General features: G+C 38.1%; 1 protein-coding gene across 1 annotated transcript in view; it reads right to left on the bottom strand.

Moving 5' to 3' along the window:
* The window catches only part of LOC149076684 (death-associated protein 1), a 59,070-nt gene that overhangs the window by 11,268 nt on the left and 29,131 nt on the right, over positions 1–18,671 (bottom strand). The window contains exon 3 of the mRNA XM_089244305.1: positions 9,616–9,658. Within this exon, the coding sequence (XP_089100431.1) occupies positions 9,616–9,658 (43 nt within the window). The remainder of the gene's footprint in view (positions 1–9,615; positions 9,659–18,671) is intronic.

Here is an 18,671-nt window from a genome sequence, read left to right as displayed (position 1 = left end):
CCCTCTTTCTCTAAATTTTCGGTTGTGTGGAGGCTTTCTTGCTTTGCCCCAGGGATACAGTGGGTGCATCAATAGGACAGGGGGATCCAGACACGTTTTTTACATTTGTGCTACTCGCCAGAGGCCACGACACATAACTTCAAAGTACTATAAACTGGTGAGTGATTGGGAATTTCCGATATTTATGACCAGCCGCCAAATCCAAATCGAGGAAAATTTATGGCAGGGCCTATCTGTTTGCAGACATCTGCTGCCCTCAAAATGGGAACCATTGGGGAACTCGTATGAAGAAAAAGACGTGTTGTTTTGTGTGGAATGTATGTATGTCAACAGGGAAGATTTTGACGACCTGCCGCAAAACAGCTAAAAATCGCTAGCAGTCCAATTATAACGATCGAGGATGTATTAACCTGTTCTCAGAAATGAACGAGGAAAATGACATGTGCATGGCAAATGTGAGCGACTAATCAGTGAAGTAGCAGCTGAATATATTGTTTTGAATCGGTCATCAAGGTGCACATGAGTGGTGATGTACCGTACAGTTTTCTTTGCATGCAGTGAGTTACGTTGCGAATTTCCGTTGCGCTTTTTTCCCCAGTGTAGTATTGTTCATTTATTCAAATGATAGGTTCACAAATATAAATTTTTGTTACGAATTTAGAGAAGGTTTTCAAATTTTAGAGTAGAAAAATCGCTTGAAATTTATAAAGTTACACAATTTATATGAGCATCTATCGTGAATACATCTAAACGAATGTTTCGCCCATAATTGAACAATCTCCTGCTCTTCAGCTGACTTTTATGGTGAGTTACAATGTAGAATTTTTTCACATCATTACCTTTTTTTCTAGTTAAGATAAAATACCAAATTCGGTCATAAAATATAGTTCACACTGAATTATTAACAAAACGTGCTAATAAATACGTGTTACATCAATGTAAGTCTGCACAAATATATTTAAATGTATGGCAAGATTTTCATTTCCCAACTGTGAATGAAAACTATGCAAAATTATTCTATGAAATTCAATATTAAGAATTTTCGATTAATTTTATGATCAATTATATTTTCCAATGAAGGATGTTTGCAGTTGCTGATGAAACGCGCTTTGTTCATACGTACCTATTTTGACTTCTGTGCGTTATTAATACAGCACCAAAAAGGAAAAACGTTCTAACAGTTCATTAAGACCGTAAGATAATGAATTCAACTCATAAATTCATTAAAAGGGTTTTAAATTAATTAATCTCTTAAAAGTGCATTAATTAATAAATTTGTTTGTGTGAATGGTTTTAATTAATTAATAAATTAATTTGCACTGAATTAAAAAGTAATTGGCTATTTATGAATTATTTATTACCTTATGAACGAGTAAATTATTGCAGACAGGGCCGTAGACTCATAGAAATTAGATTCATCGGGTCACAGTTTGAAAAAGATTTAGAACCACTGTTTTAGGAGGATTTTTGGGAACTCATATCATATCTAGGCCTGCTCATCTCTCACTACTTTCTTGGGATGGATGCCATGCCCGCCTCCTTCCCCGAAGGGTGGTGTTGACAGGGCTCCAGCCGATAATAATTACTCGATGTGTGGCCCTATTTAGAGGGCTAAGAAGGGTGGAGGGGGTACGAATTCTATTATTGTGTTTTTCATAAATTTATTGAACGGGGGGGGGGGGGGGGGCAGGAAAATTTTTAATCTAGAAACCCACCAAAAATCCCAGCTTGTGAGTCGCCAACTTTTACATTTTTTCGCTGATTTAAAATGATGATTGACCACAGATCAGTGTTGTCTTAACGCATGGGCCCAATCGGGCATGGCCCGGGAGCCTCAACAGAACAGCGGTCTCACAAAAATGACAACTGTTTGATATTTTCGGAATTTGCCAGGTAAGGCCTCAAAAAAATTACTTGGCCCGGGCGCTCACAATGCTCTTAAGACGGCCCTGCCAGAGATATGGATAAAAAGTGAAACTAACAAGCAATATGTCTAAACACATGAACAGAAGGTTTAAAATCAACTGTTCTTAATTAGGGATCCTTGGAGGCCGGGCCGCAAATAGGGGGTGTAGGTGGATCTGGTGCCCGGGGTGCAAATTCCACTCTTTAACCTCTTCTTCAACATTATGAGGAGGTGCCAAAATGCGCGCTTGCCCCGTGCTGACCAAGTACCTATTTAGTTGCGGCGTTCGTAGTATAGGTCAGCCGTTCTAAACATTTGGAAGCTCGTGGCCTGGTAAATTGTGTAAGTGGAAGGCCCGGCTTCGCAATGCAAATATAAGCCAATGATAGGTATTTTTAAGACAAATCCTTCTTCAGCATTATAAAGGGGCGTCAAAATATCCGGGGAGCGTTCTTGCCCCGGCTGACCAAGCGTCTATTTGCTGCCCTGGGTACTCTACTCTGGTTTAAATAGCTTTCCCGGTCTGGACACCAGGCTCGCGTCCCGCTTTCGTAGCGAAATTATTTTGCGCTTTATCTCAAAAAGTTTGCAACCTAAATAGACAATAATGGTGTCGTCTATTAGCAATTTCAAAGACAAATCTGATGATACCAATATCATTATGTCAGTAGCGACAACGCTGTGCATTGTTTGTAAAAGTTTTCTCCGACACGGTCCCTCCTCTTCACGAGGACTAAAACTGGCTAAATCTGATAGAGCTTGCTTTTTTTTTGAAAGAAAGGAAGTACCGACACAACGAGATTCAAGGCACAAAAAAAATGTTCATGTTGAAACTTGCGGCCTTGCCCCTACGACACACAGCCTCCCACAGAAGTTTTTTCCACAGAAATAAAAACCAATGATTTTGAATTAAAACCATGAAATTCTTTAAAAAAGGGCTATGGCTGGAGAAGGAGAGGGGTAATTTTCAAAAAATTTCATTAAAACGACTTTTGCATTTATAGGACGTCTTGACCAGCACGAGCGTATAAACAAGGTTTCGTTATATTGATACTGAGCCCCCACAACATTTTGAATAACTTTATGCCTATGCGTGGCCGTCTATTCTCATTTCTTTTTATTTTGTGTATCCTACCGTGTTTCTTCTGATTAATAAACTGTATATTTAGCCGTTATACGGAATCAAACAATTTTATGGAGTCAAATTTGAGCTACCAATGGATAAGTCACTATTTGAATTGAAGTGTCAGCACATCACCTTCATACCAGTGATACCAACCATAATGGTGACTACAAATGTCAGTGAGTGCCAAATACTCTGTTCCTGAATAGGTGATAGTGATAATTTTACCTACTATGTCGAGATTATAAAGGTTGTTAATAAAGATTATGAATAGCAGCGGGCCCATAACCAATCCATGACGTACTCCCATTTTTATTTGCATGATATACTCAGAAAGCTATTGCATTTTACCATCTGGGTTCTATTGTTAAGATAAGATTTGATGATGCATTTCCTCTAATTCCATAAGCATATACTTTCGAGAGTAGTATACTATGATTAACACTGTCAAAGGCTTTCTTGATATCTAGAAATACTTTTATTGTTTTTTTAGAATGATCTAAAGTCAGGCAAACAAATCAAAAATGAAGGAGAGGCAGAAAGCAGCTAAATTTTCTCAACTCCACAACGGGTCTACGTCAAAACATCGCGAACAAAAACATCGCCCGTCAAAACATCGCAGTGACAAAAACATCGCTTGTCAAAACATCGCTGTGACAAAAACATCGCCAAATACGCCAAAACGTCGCAAGTCAAAACATCGTACGTCATAACATCGCACGTCAAAATATCACAGGTCAAAACATCGCACGTCAAAATATCGCCTGAACAAGGCCCTGGAAAAAAGATCGTTTATGAAAAATTTTTAAATTAAAAATTGTAATGGAAATCACCTCATCCCTTTTTTTTGTTCAACTGGTAACCAAAGCTGCACTAAAAGTGCATTAAACTTTCAAGCGGCTTTGGTTGTGATAAAGCCAAACTGTCATGTGTATGTCTGTGTTCGACTGTTTCCACACCTATTTTCTCTCAATCCTTCGAATTCGGCCTTTTTTTTGAGTAATGGACAATGAATAGAGAGAGTTCTTATAAATTCTGTATTATACAAAGGTTTTTTTAACAGCTAGCTGATGCGAAGATATATTTTGGAAAAAGAGAAAATTTAACTGCCCCTGTGTGCGGGGAATCAAACCCACACTACCTTTCACGAATCGAGTGAACGCCCTAGACCAGCGGTTTTCAACCTTTTTTTGCTCATGGCTCCCTTTCAACCATTTCTCATTCCTGTGGCCCCCCCTTGTGACCATGATCAATTTCCTACCCCCCTCCCGTTTTCCCGTTAAATGACAATTGTTCAAATATTGTTTGCAGTATAAATATGTGTTTGAATTTATTTTTAATTTATGAAAATTAAAACACAGTAAAAAAATATATATATAATAAGTTATTTTCAATCAATGTAAACATTGCGCTTGAAGACGGCATAATGTCATCAAGCTACTGTTCAGGATGAAGTTTGAATTATTTACAAATTAGTTTTTCGTGGGTAAATTTGAATTTGGGTGAATCAGAATTTCAAACAAATCAGGAAGTATAAATAAGATTTCAAAAAAGAAAATTATCGGTTTATTGATGTCTCGCTGAATGACAAGCTATCTCCAAGTATCTTTTTGGTTCATAATGTGACCTCTCTCCCACAGGCGAACGAAGTAACGTGTGAGTTGGCTTAAACACAACACAATATTTCACATAACAGACACTACTATATGTAATGTACAGAGGGCATAGGTAACAAGACATATGGTATTTTACTTTACTGGCAAACCTCGTTCACCCTACAGGAATACTTTCAATTAGAAAAATTATGTGTAGTACTCAGATATGTCATTCATGTTGCAAGGGGGTGTGTAGTTATTAAAATGAAAATGTTAACTTTTTATACGGACACGTGTGCTCAAAAACCCAATTACAATGTTCTTGCCCCGTCTCTTTTGACGCCAAAAAAAAAAAAAAAAACCGTTTTATCCGCATTTAATGTTGTTTTTTGGTTGGTTGTCTTCAAATAAATGTTACTGTCAATAAAGTGACACTGTTACATAGCTGCCAACTTTTGAAAATGAAAATTCGGGAGATTTTCGCACACACCCGTATTTTATGCTAAAACGACTCCCTAATAAATACAATAGGGATTTTTCCAAATAAAATAGGGATTTTCCAAACATAAAAGTTGAAGCGTAGGGAATAAAATCCCTACTCAAAAACTGAAGTCAAATTAAAATAGGGATTTTACACACATGGAAGTTAAACCCTTGGGAATAAAATTCCTACGCAAAAAACAAGTGAAATCGGAGGCCAAAACTTCAATGATGTAAAAATAAATATTGTGTTCAATCAGAAACGCTGTGAACAAACATTCTGCGCGAATGACCCCAAAATCATCGGAAGATGAAGGAAAACACCGTCAATTTTTGAAGAACACTGACTTTTTGTAACGCTTGCTTGATGGTTTTTTTTTTTTCATTTCACGACTGATGGATTTTCAAAGAATTAAAGCTTAATTCCAATTTTTTTTACGTCTTTTTTCTGTATTGCGCATTGATACGCGTGTACTATCCATTGTATGCCAATACGTGGCTGTCTCGCACGGTTTTCTTCACTTTTTTTGCTTGCTCCCCTAATTGTTTTGAGCAGTGTATATACCCTTATACTTAGCTTATACTCCCTCATATGATTTACCGTATTCCTACTTTTAGGAAAGAAATTTTTCGTAAACATTTTTATTATTTAGCTCCGAAATTATATAATTCACTACCGCTAGAAATACAAAATATACCCACACACGCGGCATTTAAAAAATCATTATTCAAATTATTAATTTCAATAGACCATGTAGACTCTTATTTTGACCTTTAGGAGGAGCAATGAAATTTATTCAATTTAGCTTTGCCACGTTAATTATGTATATTTTTTCAATTAAAAAAAAAAATTTGTTCTTGTTTGTGTTTGTCTATGTATGTGCGAGTTTAATTTTTTTCCTCATATATTTTTTATCTATAATGTTTTGTTTTATTTTACATTTCTCGCCATGCATTAAGAACTTTTTTTTGTGTTGTGTACGTTTTTTTGTTCTTGATTTTTTTCTTTATCTTTACGTATTTTTTTATTTGACAGTGATAATTTTGTCTCTTTTATGTTGTATGTCTCTTTTTTTTTTTTAATGTTTCTGTTCATGTCGTATGTTTTTAGATATTTTATTCATTATGTAAATTTTCAATCATCCGTACAGGCATCACAGCCTCTAGTTTAAACAAAACATATTTATCATCCAATCTAAATCTCTGTATGTTGTAAATGAATAAATTGATTTGATTTGATAAACTTCAATGATGTAAAAATAAATATTGTGTTCAATCAGAAACGCTGCGAACAAACATTCTGCGCGAATGACCCCAAAATCATCGGGAGATGAAGGAAAACACTGTCAATTTTTGAAGAACACTGACTTTTTGTGACACTTGCTTGATGTTTTTTTTTTTCACTTCACGACTGTTGATGGCAGTCTTTCCATGACCGATGTTTATGTCCGTAACACAACTTGTACAAAAAGGAAAAGTCGGCCCTCTTCTGGAACGTTTGATGAAAGGAAATTCATCGGAATAAGTATCTTTAAAATTGATTAAATATGTTTTGGCTTATCATTATTCATGCTTTGTTATATCGCACGTACGTAACTTCAACAAAAGAAATTTTGACCATATGCACGTGACTATAATCTTCAATTATTATGCAGGACTATTGGCTGCTAAGCCATTTCCCTGCACGATAAGACAAACAACTTTCTTGTTACCATCAGAGGGTTTGTAAAACTTCCTTAAAAAGGGAATTTCCCCATTTACGACGTGTGACGTCATTTCGAAAGGGAAAAAAAGAGGCTTCATGCCCCACGAGAAATTCAAGTACAAGTACAACGCCGCAACAGGCAAATTGCCCAACGAGGTGGCTGACTTAAGGCCCTCATAGATCCCCGAGCCATTTCCCCCCCCCCCCGGAACCCCCAATGAATCGGTACATGCGGGAATGTGCGTGTACGTGTAGTGCAACCTGACTTAAAGTTTTTTTTTGTTTCTGTGTAATGCTTGTTATGTGTAGTGCTGCCATCTGCCATCAGTTTTTCTAACTATGAGTGAAGTGTTATGATTGAATGATTTATCGTTGTAGGACTGTTGCTCTCTGTGGCGAGACTTTTTAACGGGGAGATCGGCTCGCATTTGCGCCTTGAAGTTGGGAACCACAGAAAACCAACTTCAGCCGACCGCCACTGTGGGGTTCGAACCCGGATCCTCGCATCGCGAGTCCGTCACTATAACCACTCGACCACCACAGCGGCAAAGTGTAATTATTTGGAGGTGGGTGGGTTTGAACCCATGTAACCTGCACTCTATCCATCTCTAACCCAGTATCTTACCAACCCACCACTACCTTAGGGATTGTTTTCATAAGCGGGGAATTTTTTAATGAAGTAGGGAATTTTTAGGGACAATTAGGGATTTTTGTGATTTTCGTAAAAATTCGGGAGATTTAAGAACTTTTCGGGAGATCGAGCGATGAAGATAAAATTCGGGAGATTCCCGAAAAATTCGGGAGACTTGGCAGCTATGCTGTTAGCATATATACAGTACATTCATCTCGAAACCTTATAATTATTGATAACACAAGCTTATGACAAAGGCTTTGATTTTTATGACCTAAAGAAGAAACGTAGTAGCTAATAATTTATCAGCAACGACGTTTCATCTTTAGGTAAAAATCAGAGCCCTACTTATGAGAAATTGGTTACACACACACGCAAAAAAATCATTGTGCTTGTTTTTGTGAAACTCATAAAATTTTTGATATTTCAAGTGCTAAATTTCATCTTTCAACTACTCAAATCCTTATGCTCGGCATTGAAATATTCTGCCCACCAATCAAAAATCAATCAAATCTTCATTACTAAATCTTTATTTACTTAAATAAGGAAAAAATTGCGAAAAAAAATATTCTATGCATTTTGTTTGAAATTAAATTTTTTTGCCCACTCTTTTAATAAATTTCCTCATGGCCACCTTATCAGCAGTCATGGCTCCCCTTTTGCAATATTTTCCTCCATGGCCCCCTGGAATATCCTGGGGCCCCCGGTTGAGAACCACCGCCCTAGACTATACAGAGGCAACGAATATCTCAGTCTTTCCTTAAGAGCTCGTGTGCACTGAACACGTCCTTTTACCCGGAGAGTGAAAGGTCGTGGGTTCGATTCCCTGCAAGGGCAGTTGAAGTTTCTCTCTTTCCACAATATATCTTCGCATCAGCCAGCTGCTAATAAAGTTTTGTATGGATAAGCGGAGAGTGACATCATCCTCGGATTTTGTATTATCTGTACCCAGAGCAGTTATTATGCGCTTTTTCAGCCGGGGAGACATTTCGCACCACCCCATCATGGAAATATGGTTTCCAGATTCCAAAAAAAGGGGTACGAATTTTCTGCTAAACCGTTAAATTAATAAACCTTTCATTATAGTTTTCTTCATCAAACCTGCAATATTCGTTGCTACTACAATAATTGAGCTGTCGATACTCTTTCATTACGAGGATTGTTCGTAGAAGAAATTATTCTTTTATTAGAAATTATTCAATATTATGGTGATACATATATGGAGGGATATATAATGATCGACATATAGGGACCGGCCAAAGCTCAACGAAAGCCCGAAATTCGGACAATGGCCGTTTCAACTGTGCCGGCCAGTTCGAGAACTAGACAACTTCGGGCTTTGGCAGTAACACACACATATATAAGAGACATTTTGCAAATGACATATTATTTGCATCAAACATCAAATTATCCAAAACGTTTGGGGGGGGGGGGTCGAATTAAACGAGTAATTTCAAATTGAATTGAAATTTTTGCAAGAAACTCAAACGGAATTCCTGATATTCGAAATAGCCAAGTTCACCTGTACCTTTATTATTTCTGTAATAAAATCTCAGAAAAATATGCGATAGTGTATAATCTTAAGGAATAAAGCAATAATAAAATAATGAAGCGCAATTAAAAATATCCGATGTCTTTTTGAAACTCAAAGCCGCTGATTATATGCAGGTAAATATATTTATATATATATATATTAATTTTCGGCGATGTTTTTGTGACGGCGATGTTTTTGTCACGGCGATGTTTTGACGTGCGATATTTTTGTCACGGCGATGTTTTGACGTGCGATATTTTGACAGAAATGTTTTTGTCACGCCGATGTTTTGACGGACGATGTTTCTGTTGGCGATGATTTGACGGGATACCCTCCACAACCTTAAATTTTGCCTACATGGAGGCAAATAAGGCACAACATTGGGTCTTGCACCTTGGGAGATCTTCAGATTTAGTAAATGAAAACAAGAAATTTTGAGAGTTTACTGATTTCTTACTCCCAAAGTTTTCATAAAGACATTTCAAAATTACAGGTCATTTGACTCTTTATATAAAAAAAAGGGGGGGGGGAGGGCAATTTCATTAATCCACATACCAACATCTGTATGTTTAATAAGTTCTTTGGACATGTAAATGCAATAGGTGGAATAGAAATTTCATTAGCATATTTGTACAACTTACTCGTGCAGGAACTCCAGAAATCACCAACTGATGCTTTGGTGGACTGAAAAAAACAAAAAAAAAACCAACCAAATTTATAATAACGATTAATTGTGGAAGGTTAAATGACATGTGAACAGAAATTGCAACTGCAGAGTTATGATTCAGGGATTCAACAATGCTGTCTTAATGCATGAGCCATCCGGGCATGGCTCTCAAGAAAATAGGGGGCTTCAGAAAAACGAGATCTGGGTGAAATTTTCTACAATTTACCAGGTACAGCCTCAGAAAAACCACTTCGCATGGGGCCCCATGATGCTCTTAAGTTGGCCCTGGGATTCAAAGGTAAATTTTGAATGTTTGAACCTTCATTTAATGACACCTGAATGAATGAATGAACACCAGGGCTCTGCCACTGGACTTATCCTGTTGCAGAGATCTCTTCCAGCTTTGTGGCAGAGTCTGGAACAGAGTGTGTGTACTTAACAGCCTCAGTGTATATCTAGTGCTATGTCTGATTTTCCAGTGCTGCCATATATATTTAAAATTTAGAATGAATATTTGAACCATTATAGGTTTGTTGCTCTCTGTGGCAAGACTTTTTGATGGGAAGATTACCTCAGAGTCGGGAATCAGAAAACCAATTTAATGACAGCTAAGATTTTTTTTTGGAGAAGCAAACCTGATTTTAGTGAGGAAAGGTGATTTTTTTCTCAGCCCAATGTATGAAGGAAATACTTTTTTCTGGATATTATGCCGAGGTGAATTTGGAAAGAAAAGTCTACTAGTCTTCCCTGGGAACTGAACACAGTCCACTAGCAAACCGGGCTGTACTTGCCTAATTCGCAGAAGACTGACTTCAACTCCTGGTGGAGACAGGCCTAGAAGTGAAAATTTGAAAAAAAGAGTAAGAAAAATAGGGAAAAAATAGGAGGGAAAAAACTGAATTCCCAAATTGTCGTGGCATTTAAAAATGTGCCATTGAGATTCACACCTTATATAATTTAATTATAGTATTATCTATTAATATTTTAAGAAACTCAAGTTCTAACAAATTTAAAAATCTTTCATTTCCACAGAATGTGGTATCGAAAACAATGTAAACAGCAAAACTAAAACGAAATGAATAAAATTTCTACTGTTACTTTAAAAGTCCAATTAATGATCGTGATCCATTTTCCCCCGTGCTTTTCAGAGAAAGAAAAAAAACCTGTCTAGGTGCCATAGAAATGTAGCACATGCATGCATAACCCATTGCCCACGGGCCGAATGTGGCCCCAGAGTCATCTGTTGAGGCCCACAGCTTCAAACCTAATTTTGCCAAAAATGAACTAATCGACACATTTCCAGATCATTCAAGAGAACCTGCAGCACAGTTTCTGGTCATTCAAGTGGCTCGCGTCACACTGCCAGATTACTCAGGTTAATGGAGCTGCTGTTCCACTTCACTTAAGTGACCTGTGGCACATTCCTAGATCACTAGAGTAACCTGCAATATTGTTCATCTACACTTAAGTGACTCACGGCAAAGTTCTAGACCACTCAAGTGACTCATGTACATTTACATGTCATTCAAGTGACCCGGGGCACATTCTCTGATAAGTAAATGTGTCCCAGCATATTTACAGATCACAGCGGCACAGTTCCAGAGCACTCAATCGACCCATGAAACTTTTAAAGATCACTCAAGTAACCTGTGGCACATTCCTAGATCATTTAGGTGACCCGCGGAAAATTTACAGATCACTGCGGCACAGTTTCAGAGTACTCAATTGACCCAGAAATATTTACAGGTCAGCTTCAATGACCCGTGACACATTTCCAAATCAATGAAATAGCCTGCACTCTACTGAATGTTGAACACCCTTGATGTAACACTTCCTGGAGTTATACTATATCCGAAGGATATGACGATTAGAATGGCCTGCATATGTTCATGAATGTCTAGTTTTTTTCCAAAGAGATACATTTTCTTAAAACACTTATGCTAACCTGTGGCCCTTGGAGTTATCTCATGTGGTCCAGGCCAAATAACAAAGCCACACAAGTGGCCAACGAATGATCATCAAATCATTTAAGTGGGACACATTTCCAGATTACTTCAGTGGCTTGCGGCACATTTCCAGATATAAGCTGCCAACAGCATACATCCAGATTACCTAAGTGACCTCATGCACATTTCCAGATCACTTGAGCGACCAGCGGCAAACCCCCAGTTCACTTAAGTAGCAAGTAGTTCAGTTGCAGATTACTTTAAGTGGCTGGAGGCACATTTGATCATTTGAGTGGCCCTCTGCATGCTTCGAAATCACTTGAGTCGCTCACAGCATACAGATCACCTAATGGGCTGCGATACATTAACACTTCAAGTAGCAAAATGTATTTTTTATAGATTACTAGCTTGCCCGTCGCGCGTTGCTGCGATCTCAGAAGAAAGGAAAGGAAAAAATATTTAAAAAAAAAAGGACTATGCCAGAAACCTTCGTGGGAGTGTACTTATTCAACAACTTCCCAAAGTTTCATGGCGATCGGATGAATGGTGTAGTAATGCACAAAGGGCAAACAGACATACATTCGTTTTTATATACAGTTGGCCCTCCCCGTATTCGCAGTTTGGTTTTCATTTATTGAATTTTTTTTCCCATTTTTTGCAACACTCAAAAATCGTCATTCATGTGGTTTTTTTTACAAAATTTAAGTTGTGCATGTTTAGTATGGCTCATTTTTGGATGGCTCGCTAATGACATTACTGTCATCCCTAGAGCCGTGGCAGCTCCTAAGACAGAAACAGTCACCTCGGGTTGGATTAACCTTTGGCCACAATGTGCATAAAGGGCACAACCATTTCTACAGCGCCAACTGAAGAGACTATAAAGGACATCGTCACGTTAGCGAAACAGGTGGGTGGAGAAGAGTTCAATAATATGAATATATAGAAGTCGAACAACTAATTTATAGCAGTTCAAAGGGTTTATAGCAGTTCAAAAGGCTGAGGAGGAATTAATGCAGTTGACTGATCAAGATAAAGAAGTAAAAGACAAGTTGACCATGAGTAACAGCGAAAGGGCTTCGCATGTTCAAATCAGCAATAGATTGTTTTCATGGCAGAGATCCCCTTTATGGTACGCTCTTCACATGTAGAAAAATTGGTAGAGGAAGCCTTGCCATCATATTCCAACATACTTGATGATATAAAGAAGAAGAAACGGCAAACAGAAATCACAATGATCTTTCAGAAAAAATCACTGCACCCTCTTTTAAATTCCCTTATACCTTTGTGTTACTCTGCTCTTCTCATGCTGTTCAATAAACAAGATATACAAAAACACCTATAGTTTAGGTTATTGGCGGATTTCCGTATTCACGGTCATCCCTGGAATGTAACCCCCCACAAATACGGGGGGCAGACTGTATATAGATTTTAGTGGCGCTCTCAACACATTTCCAGACCACTAAAGTGGCCTGCTACACACTTTCAGATCATTCAAGTGACTTGTGGCACATTTCCTGATGACTAAAGTGGCCCGCTGCACACTTTCAGACCATCTGAATGACTCGCTGCACATTTCAACTTACAGTATATACTCGTGTATAAGCAGAGTTTTTTTATGGAAAAATTCGTTCCTCAAGTGGGGGGGGGGGGGGGGGGAGGAGAGAGGTCGGCGTATACACGGGTCAGTTTTTGATGAGAAAATATCGATCCCCGCAATAAGTAGTCATTTTTGTAACTATAGATGGCGCTAATGATTAGTAGCGATAGATGGTGTTGCAAATCATCAGAGTAATTTTTGTAGCTATACATGGCGGTTGTGTTAGTAGTGTTAGTACTTTCCAGGTTAAATCCACGTGGTAATTTTTTTCCCGGGCAGTACAAGTTGGGATCACCCACAGAAAAATCATTGATCTAGTGTTGTATCAGTAAGTATCAACGATCAAAAATGGAGAAAGCAAAAATATTTCCGTATGATGCGTCTTTCAAACTGAAAGTTATCAAATTCGCGGAAGAAAACAATAACTGTGCTGCAGCTCAGACATATAACGTCAATGAGAAACAAGTGAGAGAATGGCGGAAAATGAAAGAGAAAGTTTCAGCCACGCGAAAGACAAAAAAGACTCTCCGAGGAAAAGTATCGGTGTTCCCTGAACTTGAGAATGAATTGAATGAATGGGTGCTACACCTCAGACTGAAAGGTGCAATCGTGGCAAGGACAGCCAAGAAAGCATCGAAACTAGCTGAGAGTGTTAAATTCAAAGACACAAATCCAGAAAAGTTCTATGCATCCCCAGGTTGGTGCACTCGTTTCATGAACCGTTTCGATCTGTGCTTATGCCAGCGAACAAAGATCGCACAAAAACTCCCAGAAAAATTAGAAAGCAGAATTGAATCTTTCCAGAAGTTCATAATTGAACTGCAAAAAATACATGGATTTGGACTGTCACAAATCGGTAATATGGACGAAACTCCAGTTACTTTCGATTTTTCAAGCAATAGAACTGTTGATGAACTCGGGGAAAAAAACCATCTTTGTTAGAACAACTGGGCACGAAAAAACACGATTTACGGTCGTGCTATCGTGCATGGCCGATGGAAAAAAATTGCCTCCAGTTGTGATTTTCAGAAGGAAGAAAATTCCTTCGAACATGAAGTTCCCACCAAGAAACATATTCTATCCGGTGGCAACAGGGTGTATGCGTGTAGCTCGTGCGAATATCTCGCTAGAACCTTCTGTTTGTATATAGATATATATATTTTTTCCAACTTATTTATTTTTTTAAAAGTTTAATTACATTTTTTTTTTGTTCAAGCTGCGGCTGTGGTGTTGTTAACATGTCAATGAGAAACAATGTGGTGTTGTTAACATGTCAGCAAGTAATCCCATAATGATTGTTTGCCTTGCTTGCAATGAAACTGTCAGATCAAGGGAGGATAAGATTGTTTGTTCAGCGTGTAAAACCCGTATCATTTTTACTGTGAAGGTTTTTCTGAGAAAAACTTCCGGATATATACCCGTAAGTCTGAATGGAAGTGTTTGAAATGTACGAATCCTCACGTTGGTGCTCAACGAAGATCTGGAGTGGTTTCAAGTTCACCTTCGACTTCATCCCAGTCTATCGATCGTGTTTCCATTCAATCTGAACAGGGATCGTCACCCCAACCAGTGCCCACAGTAAATGATGATGTTTCCATTTTTTTTCACGACCGTGATCTACATAATGCAATAACCAAATCTGCTAAAACACTACCACCTGAATCTGCCAATATAATATTGTCCATTGCTAATTTGATTGATGCCCATTTGAAGTCACTGACGACATTTATCTCTCAGCAATTTTCGGTTTACTCAAGTGAGTTGTCTACTGTCAAAGCACTGCTCAATAACCAATCCATTGAACTTAATGATTGCAAAGAAAAACAGACGCAACTTCAATTTGAGCGTGTGCGGAAAATTCACCGCTATGCAATTCATCGACTAGCAATTCACCTACAACAGTTCCATGCCAGTCAGTTAGCGAGGGAGTGAGCGATTGACTTACTGAGTGACCGAGTGAGTAAGTGATTGAGTGACTGAGTGAGTAAGTGATTGAGTGAGTAAGTGATTGAGTGAGTAAGTGATTGAGTGACCGAGTGATTGATCCAGTGACAGAGTCAGTGACCGAGTGAGTGACTGAGTAAGTAAGTGATTGAGTGACCGAGTGAGTAAGTGAGTGAGTAAGTGATTGAGCGAGCGAGTAAATTGGTTAGTGAGTGAGGGAGTGAGTGAATTGGTTAGTGAGGGAGTGAGTGAATTGGTTAGTGAGGGAGTGAGTGAATTGGTTAGTGAGGGAGTGAGTGAATTGGTTAGTGAGGGAGTGAGTGAATTGGTTAGTGAGGGAGTGAGTGAATTGGTTAGTTAGTTAGTTTTTTACCTAGTAGTGTCAAAAATGATTAAAAAATCAGATTGTTCCGAAAACGCATTTATGATGAAGTGTAGATTTGAAGACACTTGGATCGGGTGTCATCTTCGTCAGCCACGCTTTGACATCGACATTTGGAACTGCTTTCAAGGAGAACGCGTAACTATTTCCCTAATACCAACAATTCTATAGAAGGATGGCATCGAGCATTCCAACAGCAATTATCTGCTCACCACCCAGATATATGGAAGTTCATTTGATCATTTTTGTCGCACCACGGTCATTTTCTGCACATGAGGGATAATTACACCGGGACCTACTATTTATTGCCGATTCCGAACGGCAGGCTTGTTTTTTTTATACTCATCGAGAGGTTGGCGCGCTAACCCCTCGATTGGGGAACTCCCTGCGGTAGTAATTTTTTGCTGCGGTCAAGTCGCCGTTTTTTGTTGTGTGTACCCCTGTCGGGAAAGTTTTCTGACAAGGACGGGTTGGTTGGTAGGGTAGGGGGAATAGTAGCCCGGTCGATAAGATGCTCGCCTAATGTACCAAAGGATGTTTAGAGGTGTCGCGAGTTCGATGACCGTTAAAATGACCGTGGTGCGACAAAAATGATCAAATATATGGAAGTTCATCGGTGCCATAAAAAGAGAACAGAGTTTGAATGAAGTTCGGATGGAGCAAATTGTAAGTGGCCAAAACCATCACATTAGGACAAAGAAATATTTGTGAGAAATGAATATTTTTCTCCCGTTTTTTCTTACATTTGCGTGTTATCTGTTTTTCTAGATTAGTAGATTGGAACCCTTTAATTATAAATATGTAAGGAAGAAAATCATGTCGAAAATTGTTAAATAAATACTGTATTTTTTGAATGAAAATTTTGTCAGATATTACTAATTAAATATTGTAGGTTTTGATTGAAAATTACCAATTAAATATGTATGTAATGGAAACTGTGTGAAAATTATCCTTCTAAAATACTCCTCTAACATTGCCCAAAAAGAATGCCATTTTTTATATCGTTTTTGAAGCTGTGGTTCCGTGAGTTTCAGTTTTCGAAAATGTTATTTGTCACCCAAGAGGTTTTATATCCAAGAATTGGATGTTTAAAACGAGATAACTTCATACGATTTTTGAACTCACGCATATAACTTTAAACAATATGAGGCTATGGCTTTCTTTTACCCATTTTGCTGATGGAGAAAATTAAACTTATCTTTATATTCACTTTATTCCATTAAATTTTTTTCCAGCATCAGTAGTAGGACATAATTATATGGCCTCTAGAAAACGAACTACGTCGTAGCGAACTAATACGAGGTGGGAATCATACATAATCACCGGTAAATGTTAGAAAATAACTAAAAGAGCTCTAGAACAATATTCTAAAAGTGAAAGCAATACAGCCAGACTCGGTTATAACGCCGAAATCCCGCGGAATCTTCGATGTCGTTATAACCGAGTTTAACTGTATTTAAAATACTGGTTTTAATAGGTGTGGCATCATCAACAACCAATTTCAATCCACTGCTGGATGTAGGTGTCCTCCTTAGATTTTCCCTCAAACGAAATGCGATATTTTATGAAATTTTCGGAACTTCTATATGGTAATATTGCAACAACAAATTAAACAACAAATTCAAGAAAACTTCGACTATAAACGATTAAAACTGTGACATTTTTCAAAAAGTCTGGATGGAGAAGAAAAAACGGGAAAACCGGACTGTCACGGAAAATACGAGACAAAATGCAGGACATGTGGTCACCGATGCTTAGACTAGATTTTTAAAGATTTGTAAAATCACCCCTACCAACAGCGAGCTCTAAATCCACCCCCGTCTTCAACATATGGACTTGTGTCATCTGCAAATGAAATTATTTTACCGTTCTACTTCATTTTACATAAATCATTAATATAAACTAGAAATAATTATGACCCAAGGGCCGATCCTTGTGGTCGAAAGGATCCTCCTTTCATTATACTTCAAATGTGCTGATTTTACCATTTATTATGGCAGCTTCTTTCCTGTTGTAGTAATATGTTTCAAACCAATATAGTACATTATGACCCAAGGGCCGATCCTTGTGGTCGAAAGGATCCTCCTTTCATTATACTTCAAATGTGCTGATTTTACCATTTATTATGGCAGCTTCTTTCCTGTTGTAGTAATATGTTTCAAACCAATATAGTACATTACCTCATACGCTTGCTGAGAAGTGTTTTTATTTGTTAGAATATTTAAATCAACATAATTGAATGTTCGTTTTAAGTCTAAGACTGTAAGTCAAATGTCAAAATTCAACCCCCCTAATAAAGGGGGCGGGGGGGGGGTTTCAAAGGTTATATGGAGTAATCATCACTGAGCCGAAATCCCTGAAGCCATAAATATAAAATTTAGTAAGCATTATATTTTATTACCAGTTGTTACCCGCAGCTTCGCTCGCGTGGATTTTGCAATCTCAAAATTACTCTCACCTCATAACCCCCATGGGTGATGAACTTTCAGAAATCCTGTCTTCGTGTGTATGTACATTATAAAATATAATACTAATTAAATTTCATATTTATGGCTTAAGCGACTTCGGCTCAGTGCTGATTGCTCCATATAACTTTTGAAACCCCCTTAGGGGGTTGAATTTTGAAAAATCCCTTCTCAGTGAGTCTATATTACAATATTGATCTAATGTCATATTTATAGCTTCAGCTGTTTCGGCTCGGCATGATTTCAACATTGACCCCCCGCCCCTCTTATGACGCCCTTAGGTTGTTGAATATGGAAAAACCATTTCTTAGTGAGTCTTTACATCGTGAAAAAAACTATTCACAAAATTTGATATTTACAGCTTCAGCGGTTTTGGCTCGGCAATGATGAATCAGTCAGGACATGTTATTTTATATACAGTACTTGGGGGCTCTGCCCCTCTACCACCTTTGGCAGCCAACCCCACCCCCCTCCCCCCTTTTCTCTTCACAACATATCTTCTTGTTTATTTCGTCCCACTTCATCAGCGTGCTATGGAAAGGGACACGTGAAAGCACCAGCTTACTGAAGGAGCGAATTTAATAATAATAAAGCAACAAAAAATAAATGTGATTCTTCAAGTAACCCCAGAAAACTTCCCCATGGGGGTCCCCAAACTCCAATTCGTTGAATTGTAGTGGGGGCCCTGACTGGGTT

This window comes from Pholcus phalangioides, unplaced genomic scaffold, assembly GCF_987345545.1.
Source record: "Pholcus phalangioides strain wild (caught in Gottingen) unplaced genomic scaffold, Ppha-v1.0 ptg000015l_1, whole genome shotgun sequence".
Classification (NCBI taxonomy): domain Eukaryota; kingdom Metazoa; phylum Arthropoda; class Arachnida; order Araneae; family Pholcidae; genus Pholcus; species Pholcus phalangioides.
The sequence above is the reverse complement of the archived record's forward strand: the minus strand, read 5'-3'. Positions and strand labels throughout refer to the sequence as shown.